Here is an 11,352-nt window from a genome sequence, read left to right on the forward strand (position 1 = left end):
ACGAAAAACTGCGCGCTATAGTATGCCGTACGATATGGGCTATAGCCCACGGTCCAAAATGATGAGAAACGAGGCTAAATTATTTTTTCAAAATTTCAAAAAACATGGGCTATAACCCATCGTTTTTGTCATTTCGTCATTTTTTTCAAATCTTCAAAGATGGTGAAAAACTGCGCGCTATAGTATGCCGTACGATATGGGCTATAGCCCACGGTCCAAAATGATGAGAAACGAGGCTAAATTATTTTTTCAAAATTTCAAAAAACATGGGCTATATAACCCATCGTTTTTGTCATTTCGTAATTTTTTTCAAATCTTCAAAAATGGTGAAAAACTGCGCGCTATAGTATGCCGTACGATATGGGCTATAGCCCACGGTCCAAAATGATGAGAAACGAGGCTAAATTATTTTTTCAAAATTTCAAAAAACATGGGCTATAACCCATCGTTTTTGTCATTTCGTCATTTTTTTCAAATCTTCAAAAATGATGAAAAACTGCGCGCTATAGTATGCCGTACGATATGGGCTATAGCCCACGGTCCAAAATGATGAGAAACGAGGCTAAATTATTTTTTCAAAATTTCAAAAAACATGGGCTATAACCCATCGTTTTTGTCATTTCGTAATTTTTTTCAAATCTTCAAAAATGGTGAAAAACTGCGCGCTATAGTATGCCGTACGATATGGGCTATAGCCCACGGTCCAAAATGATGAGAAACGAGGCTAAATTATTTTTTCAAAATTTCAAAAAACATGGGCTATAACCCATCGTTTTTGTCATTTTGTCATTTTTTTCAAATCTTCAAAAATGATGAAAAACTGCGCGCTATAGTATGCCGTACGATATGGGCTATAGCCCACGGTCCAAAATGATGAGAAACGAGGCTAAATTATTTTTTCAAAATTTCAAAAAACATGGGCTATAACCCATCGTTTTTGTCATTTTGTCATTTTTTTCAAATCTTCAAAAATGATGAAAAACTGCGCGCTATAGTATGCCGTACGATATGGGCTATAGCCCACGGTAAAAAATGATGAGAAACGAGGCTAACTTTTTTTTCCAAAATTTCAAAAAACATGGGCTATAACCCATCGTTTTTGTCATTTCGTCATTTTTTTCAAATCTTCAAAAATGATGAAAAACTGCGCGCTATAGTATGCCGTACGATATGGGCTATAGCCCACGGTCCAAAATGATGAGAAACGAGGCTAAATTATTTTTTCAAAATTTCAAAAAACATGGGCTATAACCCATCGTTTTTGTCATTTCGTAATTTTTTTCAAATCTTCAAAAATGGTGAAAACTGCGCGCTATAGTATGCCGTACGATATGGGCTATAGCCCACGGTCCAAAATGATGAGAAACGAGGCTAAATTATTTTTTCAAAATTTCAAAAAACATGGGCTATAACCCATCGTTTTTGTCATTTCGTAATTTTTTTCAAATCTTCAAAAATGGTGAAAAACTGCGCGCTATAGTATGCCGTACGATATGGGCTATAGCCCACGGTCCAAAATGATGAGAAACGAGGCTAAATTATTTTTTCAAAATTTCAAAAAACATGGGCTATAACCCATCGTTTTTGTCATTTCGTCATTTTTTTCAAATCTTCAAAAATGATGAAAAAATGCGCGCTATAGTATGCCGTACGATATGGGCTATAGCCCACGGTCCAAAATGATGAGAAACGAGGCTAAATTATTTTTTCAAAATTTCAAAAAACATGGGCTATAACCCATCGTTTTTGTCATTTCGTAATTTTTTTCAAATCTTCAAAAATGATGAAAAACTGCGCGCTATAGTATGCCGTACGATATGGGCTATAGCCCACGGTCCAAAATGATGAGAAACGAGGCTAACTTTTTTTTCCAAAATTTCAAAAAACATGGGCTATAACCCATCGTTTTTGTCATTTCGTCATTTATTTCAAATCTTCAAAAATGATGAAAAACTGCGCGCTATAGTATGCCGTACGATATGGGCTATAGCCCACGGTCCAAAATGATGAGAAACGAGGCTAAATTATTTTTTCAAAATTTCAAAAAACATGGGCTATAACCCATCGTTTTTGTCATTTCGTCATTTTTTTCAAATCTTCAAAAATGATGAAAAACTGCGCGCTATAGTATGCCGTACGATATGGGCTATAGCCCACGGTCCAAAATGATGAGAAACGAGGCTAAATTATTTTTTCAAAATTTCAAAAAACATGGGCTATAACCCATCGTTTTTGTCATTTCGTCATTTTTTTCAAATCTTCAAAAATGATGAAAAACTGCGCGCTATAGTATGCCGTACGATATGGGCTATAGCCCACGGTCCAAAATGATGAGAAACGAGGCTAAATTATTTTTTCAAAATTTCAAAAAACATGGGCTATAACCCATCGTTTTTGTCATTTCGTCATTTTTTTCAAATCTTCAAAAATGATGAAAAACTGCGCGCTATAGTATGCCGTACGATATGGGCTATAGCCCACGGTCCAAAATGATGAGAAACGAGGCTAAATTATTTTTTCAAAATTTCAAAAAACATGGGCTATAACCCATCGTTTTTGTCATTTCGTCATTTTTTTCAAATCTTCAAAAATGACGAAAAACTGCGCGCTATAGTATGCCGTACGATATGGGCTATAGCCCACGGTCCAAAATGATGAGAAACGAGGCTAAATTATTTTTTCAAAATTTCAAAAAACATGGGCTATAACCCATCGTTTTTGTCATTTCGTCATTTTTTTCAAATCTTCAAAAATGATGAAAAACTGCGCGCTATAGTATGCCGTACGATATGGGCTATAGCCCACGGTCCAAAATGATGAGAAACGAGGCTAAATTATTTTTTCAAAATTTCAAAAAACATGGGCTATAACCCATCGTTTTTGTCATTTCGTAATTTTTTTCAAATCTTCAAAAATGATGAAAAACTGCGCGCTATAGTATGCCGTACGATATGGGCTATAGCCCACGGTCCAAAATGATGAGAAACGAGGCTAAATTATTTTTTAAAAATTTCAAAAAACATGGGCTATAACCCATCGTTTTTGTCATTTCGTCATTTTTTTCAAATCTTCAAAAATGATGAAAAACTGCGCGCTATAGTATGCCGTACGATATGGGCTATAGCCCACGGTCCAAAATGATGAGAAACGAGGCTAAATTATTTTTTCAAAATTTCAAAAAACATGGGCTATAACCCATCGTTTTTGTCATTTCGTAATTTTTTTCAAATCTTCAAAAATGGTGAAAAACTGCGCGCTATAGTATGCCGTACGATATGGGCTATAGCCCACGGTCCAAAATGATGAGAAACGAGGCTAAATTATTTTTTCAAAATTTCAAAAAACATGGGCTATAACCCATCGTTTTTGTCATTTTGTCATTTTTTTCAAATCTTCAAAAATGATGAAAAACTGCGCGCTATAGTATGCCGTACGATATGGGCTATAGCCCACGGTAAAAAATGATGAGAAACGAGGCTAACTTTTTTTTCCAAAATTTCAAAAAACATGGGCTATAACCCATCGTTTTTGTCATTTCGTCATTTTTTTCAAATCTTCAAAAATGATGAAAAACTACGCGCTATAGTATGCCGTACGATATGGGCTATAGCCCACGGTCCAAAATGATGAGAAACGAGGCTAAATTATTTTTTCAAAATTTCAAAAAACATGGGCTATAACCCATCATTTTTGTCATTTCGTCATTTTTTTCAAATCTTCAAAAATGATGAAAAACTGCGCGCTATAGTATGCCGTACGATATGGGCTATAGCCCACGGTCCAAAATGATGAGAAACGAGGCTAAATTATTTTTTCAAAATTTCAAAAAACATGGGCTATAACCCATCGTTTTTGTCATTTTGTCATTTTTTTCAAATCTTCAAAAATGATGAAAAACTGCGCGCTATAGTATGCCGTACGATATGGGCTATAGCCCACGGTAAAAAATGATGAGAAACGAGGCTAACTTTTTTTTCCAAAATTTCAAAAAACATGGGCTATAACCCATCGTTTTTGTCATTTCGTCATTTTTTTCAAATCTTCAAAAATGATGAAAAACTGCGCGCTATAGTATGCCGTACGATATGGGCTATAGCCCACGGTCCAAAATGATGAGAAACGAGGCTAAATTATTTTTTCAAAATTTCAAAAAACATGGGCTATAACCCATCGTTTTTGTCATTTCGTAATTTTTTTCAAATCTTCAAAAATGGTGAAAACTGCGCGCTATAGTATGCCGTACGATATGGGCTATAGCCCACGGTCCAAAATGATGAGAAACGAGGCTAAATTATTTTTTCAAAATTTCAAAAAACATGGGCTATAACCCATCGTTTTTGTCATTTCGTAATTTTTTTCAAATCTTCAAAAATGGTGAAAAACTGCGCGCTATAGTATGCCGTACGATATGGGCTATAGCCCACGGTCCAAAATGATGAGAAACGAGGCTAAATTATTTTTTCAAAATTTCAAAAAACATGGGCTATAACCCATCGTTTTTGTCATTTCGTAATTTTTTTCAAATCTTCAAAAATGGTGAAAAGCTGCGCGCTATAGTATGCCGTACGATATGGGCTATAGCCCACGGTCCAAAATGATGAGAAACGAGGCTAAATTATTTTAGGAGCTACTACATCCACCTCGCCAAAAGTGGATCAAACGATTAAAACAAAACTCTCCCATCCTTATCAGGTTCCTGCGGGGGGATTTCGTCCATGCGCACCGTAAGACGAACGCCTTACGACGAACGCCACACGACGAGTGCCATTCGACCTCCTCCCCAAAGACTCCAGGGTCGGCGACCCCCCGGAACCTACACATCCGCATTCATTCATCCCTCCTTCATCCCTCCATCTATTCACTGTCAATAAATTCCTTAAACCTCCCCAATGGCGTGTTTATTCCTACTAGTGAAGAGAAAGTTTAAAAAATCTAAGCAAATACAGGTAATTCGAAAATGTTATTTTTGTACTTTTTTGTTTCTCTTCTTTATATATTACTTTACTGTTGAAATGTAAAATTTACATTTCAACGAAAGGACCTGTAAATGACAACACAAAAACTAAGGCACTGGTGTCGTACTTCTGGTTTACCGGAACGGGGTGCAACTCCCTGCAGTGCCCTGCTCAATTTGTTGTATTTACATGGTTCATTGGTGTCCATGGTCTCAGAGGTCATCGCTATAGTCTTAATCATTGTTGAGGATTAAAAAAAATCCACAATTTCCGCAATTTCCGCAATTTCCATTTCCGCAATTTCCAATTCCCGCCATTTCCCTAATTTCCCTAATTTCCGCAATTTCCATTTCCGCAATTTCCGCAATTCCACAATTCCACAATTTCCGCAATTTCCAATTCCCGCAATTTCCCTAATTTCCCTAATTTCCGCAATTTCCATTTCCGCAATTTCCGCAATTCCACAATTCCACAATTTCCGCAATTTCCATTTCCCTAATTTCCCTAATTTCCGCAATTTCCATTTCCGCAATTTCCGCAATTCCACAATTTCCGCAATTTCCATTTCCGCAATTACAATTTCCGCAATTCCGCAATTCCGCAATTTCCAATTCCCGCAATTTCCCTAATTTCCCTAATTTCCGCAATTTCCATTTCCGCAATTTCCGCAATTTCCGCAATTCCACAATTTCCGCAATTTCCGCAATTTCCATTTCCCTAATTTCCCTAATTTCCGCAATTCCACAATTTCCGCAATTTCCATTTCCGCAATTACAATTTCCGCAATTCCGCAATTTCCGCAATTTCCATTTCCCCAATTCCGCAATTTCCGCAATTTCCATTTCCGCAATTCCACAATTTCCGCAATTTCCAATTTCCGCAATTTAAATTGTGGAATTGCGGAAATTGCGGAAATGATAATTGCGGAAATTTTAGAATTGCGGAAATGGTAATTGCGGAAATTACGGAAAATGCGGAAATTATGGAAATGGAAATTGCGGAAATTAGGGAAATTGCGGAAATGGAAATTGCGGAAATGGAAATTGCGGAATTGCGGAAATGGAAATTGCGGAAATTGTGGGGAAAAAAATTGTGGAAATGGTAATTGCGGAAATTGCGGAAATTTTGGAATTGCGGAAATGGTAATTGCGGAAATTGTGGAATTGCGGAAAATGCGGAAATTACGGAAATGGAAATTGCGGAAATTAGGGAAATTGCGGAAATTGCGGAAATGGAAATTGCGGAAATTGCGGAATTGCGGAAATGGAAATTGCGGAAATTGTGGGAAAAAAAATTGTGGAAATTTCCAATTTCCGCAATTACAACCATGTAAATACAACACATTGAGCAGGGCACTGCAGGGAGTTGAACCCCGTTCCGGTAAACCAGAAGTCCGACACCAGTGCCTTAGTTTTTGTGTTGTTAATTTACAGGTCCAGGTGTGCATACGCATGTGCGCCTGTGCGTGTGTAGGTGCATATGTGCATTTGTGTGTGCACGCTTCAATGACCACTGTTGGACCCCATGGGGATCAAGGACCTCTGGGAGCCACCCATAATTCTCAACGGTCACAGCGAACTCTTTTTTTTATTTATTTTTAAACATCTGTTTATTATGATTTTTGGCATAAAAGCATTTCAGTAATGATTAACCATAAAATTACAGATCGGACAAAAAATAGCAAAAAACATACAAACAAGAGACTTACAATAAAAGGAGACAAAACATAACTCAAAGAAAAAGACGAAAACAATAAAATTATAACTGACAAGGCTGATGACTACACGGCATTCCGAGGACAGAAACAACATCACTATAAATTCAAAAAAACATTTCTGATGTGAAAAGGAAGACATATGCATACATGTGTACCCACATAGAAAATACAGACGACATATATTAGACGACATTACGGGGCAGAACAACATTCAATTACACCACTTCAGTCCAATGTAACAAGCATCTCAATAATGGGCGACCAGGTTTTTAGATAAAGGTGTTCTTTTTTCGACAAGGTGAATCTAATTTTCTCCATATGCAGCACTCCTCCCAGCTCCCTTAGCCACATGTCAACTGTCGGAGGTTTATCCGATTTCCAGGCTTGTAGTATTAATTTCCTAGCTAACAGTGTTGCGAGTGAGATGGCCTGTGCCTCGTATTTGTTTTTTACTTGATCTGGTTCCATCACACCGAAGAGTGCAACTAGAGGTGCCGGGGGGAAGTCTCTTTTATAAGCTTTAGCCAAGAAATCAAAAATTTCATTCCAGAAACGTTGCAATTTATGACATTGAAGGAACTGATGAGACAAAGTCCCTTGTTCCGTTAAACACTTTCCACACATGGGAGAAGAATCTTTAAAGATTTTGTTTAATTTAGTTGGGGAATAGTGCAGCCTATGAACAATCTTAAATTGAATCAGAGAGTGCCTAACATTGATAGAGCTATGGTGAATGTTGGTGATACAATCCTCCCATACTCCATCTGAAATCTCTATGCCTAATTCTCTTTGCCAATTGTCCTTAAACAAGCTTGAGGATGGGTTAACCACGGTCAGCAAGGTGTCATAGAATTGAGAGACTGCACCTTTTTCAAAGGGCTCAGTGTTGAAGAAACTATCCAAGACTGGATGACTGGGTTGTTGTTGACATGCGTTCTAAGAAAATGTCTCAATTGCAAGTAACGGAAGAAATGTGATGATGGGAGCCGGAAGGATTCTCGTATTTGTTGAAAAGAGGCAAGATAACCTTTACCACGACCTTGATTAAAGTATACATTTCGGAGATTCACAATACCTTTCTCCTTCCATGACATAAAAACCGGGTCTGCCAGACCCGGCTGAAAAGCCGGATTGGAACATATAGGAGAATCCAAATATATTTTAGGAGCCTTTGTCAATGCTAAGACCTGAGACCATATTTTCAGAGAGTTTTGAATTATGGGGTTATGTCCATAACTACTTTTCTTGATCTTAATAGGGCTATTAAGTAATGCAGGAAGACACGACCCAGAACAGGATGCATGCTCGATACTAAGCCATGCAGGCAAATTTTCCAGGTTACATCCAGGATAGAAGTCATACCATAGATAAATAAAGTTTAAGTGAGCCGCCATATAGTATAACCTGAATTGAGGGAGTCCAAACCCTTCTTCGTTCTTACTTTTGCATAGATGTGGTCACAGCGAACTCTGTTGCATCACAACTGGTAGCCCATGTTTTTTGAAATTTTGAAAAAAAAAAGTTAGCCTCGTTTCTCATCATTTTGGACCATGGGCTATAGCCCATATCGTACGGCATACTATAGCGCGCCGTTTTTCATCATTTTTGAAACAAATGACGAAATGACAAAAACGATGGGTTATTTATAGCCCATGTTTTTTTTAATTTTGAAAAAAAAAGTTATCCTCGTTTCTCATCATTTTGGACCATGGGCTATAGCCCATATCGTAGGGCATACTATAGCGCGTCGTTTTTCATCATTTTTGAGGATTCGAAAAAAATGACGAAATTACAAAAACGATGGGTTATAGCCCATGTTTTTTTAAATTTTGAAAAAAAAAAGTTAGCCTCGTTTCTCATCATTTTGGACCATGGGCTATAGCCCATATCGTACGGCATACTATAGCGCGCCGTTTTTCATCATTTTTGAAAAAAATGACGAAATGACAAAAACGATGGGTTATTTATAGCCCATGTTTTTTGAAATTTTGAAAAAAAAAGTTATCCTCGTTTCTCATCATTTTGGACCATGGGCTATAGCCCATATCGTAGGGCATACTATAGCGCGTCGTTTTTCATCATTTTTGAGGATTCGAAAAAAATGACGAAATTACAAAAACGATGGGTTATAGCCCATGTTTTTTTAAATTTTGAAAAAAAAAAGTTATCCTCGTTTCTCATCATTTTGGACCATGGGCTATATCCTATATCGTACGGTATACGATTCAATTCAGTAAGGATATAAGAACACAATCTATGATCAACCCAGAAACACATGTGACAGCCATGTGCTCGTAAAACTCATTTTTATTTCCTCGTGGGGACAATTTTCTCTGCCATGACTGTGTGTCTTTTGAATGGGCTCCAACCAGGCCTGGAATTTCATCATTTTAGGGGCAAGGCCACTTGGTCAACTTTTTGAGGACACAAGGCCAAGTGCCAGGGCATGAAGGCCATCAATTAAAACAATGATTTTTAAGTCCCCGGTCATCATTATTTTAGCTTAAACATTGGTACAGAACAGTGCTTCTTAAATAAATCATCACAGCTTTAAATAACAAAATATAAGTAGCTACTGTTGTAAAATATTGTAAACATGTCTGTAACATGGGGTCCCAGTGCAGAGATGAAAATCATAATGAAATGGCCTAGGACCCTGTCACCCTAGGGCCCTGTCACCCTATAGGCTAATTAATATACATTTAATTTGGGGGACCTTGAAATTAAAATGGCTTCAGCACCCTCTAACTTTGTTTTTCAAACCGACTATTTTCACAAACGAATGTCTCGGTGTGCGATAGTAGTGATAGTGATAGTAGTGAAGATGAATATTCTGTGACTACTTAAACCTGAGTAAACATACATTGATGTAAATTATGGCAGTCTGGGCTTTTTTGGTTAAATATTCTTGGCAGGGAAAACGGGGATGAATTAGAATAGTTTGACAGCTTACTGAAGTCAGTGTGTTCCTCTTTCATGGAAGCCATCTTCAGCCATGTTTCGTTCCGAGCATCGAAGCGCCACATCTCACTACTTTTACCACTAGGACGAATACGACCCCGCCTGTCCCCTCCAGCCAGATACAGAGTAGAGCCTATATGGTGGGAGAGGAGCAGAATTAAAACAATGATGTAAGCTTTCATTGTTTTAAAAGAAATACATAGTTTAATATTCATACACAACTTGAAATGTCTTCATATATATATATCGCTGAAGAAATTCACAGAAATTCATCAAAATAGTTCCAGTGTTATAATATAAGCTGCTGGGCGCTTATATTAGCCCGACGAGATCGAAAATGTTAAAACGTTAATAACTCTTCATCTGAATCATTCCGTCCAATTCTAAGAAAAGAACAATTATGTGTTAGACGGTCCGATCGCGGTCCCGTCGCTAGTCGCGTTAGAATTAATCATACCGCCCGTTGTTGTCGTTCGCACGGAGAGTGTTTTGGTCATCTAGCTACTTCAGCCACATCCGGGATAACATCCGGTCCTACTTCAGCCACATCCGGGATAACATCCGGTCCGTCGTTGAATGTGCTCAACTGCTATAAATCGCTGGGCGCTCTGATTTAATGGATTGCGGATTAAATAATCCCGGGCGTTCGGGGTGTTAAATACCTGTGGATTAACCCAGTTTTCTATTTATTTAGCAGCATCACATTTTTTAATACTGTACATACTGTACAGAACCAGAGCATGTGAGCGGAGCGGAGCGGAGCGGAGCGGACGATAATTCCGCTCTTCGCTCTCGACGGCTTTTGTTACGCTCGCTCCGCGCTCACTTCAAAATCCACCCGCTCCGCTTCTCGCTCCGCTCCTCGCTCCGCTCCGCTCGCGCTCACATGCTCTGTTGTAGCCCATCGTCATGTGTCCAAATCCAAAAGAACAGATATGTAAACTGTCGACACGCCATGAGCGGTGCATTGGTGATTTGTATGTCTATTCTCATGGACAGTCCGTGAAGCAGATTACGCGTATGGGGCTGGGCTTGAGTCTGAGAGCAGGCCCCGGCGCCAGGATGGAATGACTGAGAGGACATTGAGATTTTTGAGGGGGCACAAAGGCAAAGAGGTTGATTTAAGGGCGCAAACATCCCCTTTACCCCCCCGTGGTGCCGGGCCTGCTTGAGAGGCAATGATTGATGTAAACTGCTAGCCAAGCTTGCACAGTGCCGTGTGCACTGAGCGGCTCGGAGCGGAGGACAGCTCTCGCTCCGGAAGTCAATCCGACCCATTTAAAAACCCGCTCCGCGCTCACGTCAAAATCTCCTCGCTCCGCTCACATGCTCTGTACAGAACGCAAAAAGGGGTTCCCGCCCAGAATGGGTTAAGTTGTGTACTATTTTTTATTTTACATCCTTTTAATGACTTTTTCTTGCCCGTCATGTCTCTTTTATGTCTATTCGTTTGTACTTTGTGCATGGACCCGAGTCCAATAATAGAGTTTTTCTTCTCACCTGAGGCGACCATGGCATGCCTTTCGCTTTTCATGGGCAAGTCTCCAACTGTCCTCCACTCTTCTGTCAGGGGATCGAAGATCTCCAATGAGTCGACGGTGTTCCTTTGGTACATCTTTTCTCCCACTGCCACGATCACTGCAAACCAGTGGGGGAGAAGGAGCAGGTGTACAGGAGTACATTCAAGAGTTTATTTCATGAAAAGAGACCCACATATCT

At 38.9% G+C, this 11,352-nt stretch overlaps 1 protein-coding gene and 1 long non-coding RNA gene across 5 annotated transcripts in view; one reads left to right on the forward strand and one right to left on the reverse strand.

Annotated features, from left to right (window-relative positions):
• Positions 1 to 4,876, forward strand: part of LOC308309513 (peroxisomal ATPase PEX1-like) — a 30,518-nt gene extending 25,642 nt beyond the window's left edge. For all 4 annotated transcript variants that reach the window (XM_080755398.1, XM_080755400.1, XM_080755399.1 and 1 more), the window contains exon 5: positions 4,693 to 4,876. In XM_080755398.1, the coding sequence (XP_080611524.1) occupies positions 4,693 to 4,871 (179 nt within the window). In that variant the 3' untranslated portion in view covers positions 4,872 to 4,876. The remainder of the gene's footprint in view (positions 1 to 4,692) is intronic.
• Positions 4,877 to 9,657: 4,781 nt separating this feature from the next.
• The window catches only part of LOC308309466, a 1,886-nt gene continuing 191 nt past the window's right edge, over positions 9,658 to 11,352 (reverse strand). Inside the window, exons 2-3 of the long non-coding RNA XR_013963410.1 lie at positions 11,134 to 11,271; positions 9,658 to 9,766 (exon numbers count right to left, since the gene is read on the reverse strand). This is a non-coding gene — a long non-coding RNA (uncharacterized lncRNA). The remainder of the gene's footprint in view (positions 9,767 to 11,133; positions 11,272 to 11,352) is intronic.

This window comes from Protomyctophum bolini (assembly GCF_963924005.1).
Source record: "Protomyctophum bolini genome assembly, chromosome: 22".
Classification (NCBI taxonomy): Eukaryota; Metazoa; Chordata; class Actinopteri; order Myctophiformes; family Myctophidae; genus Protomyctophum; species Protomyctophum bolini.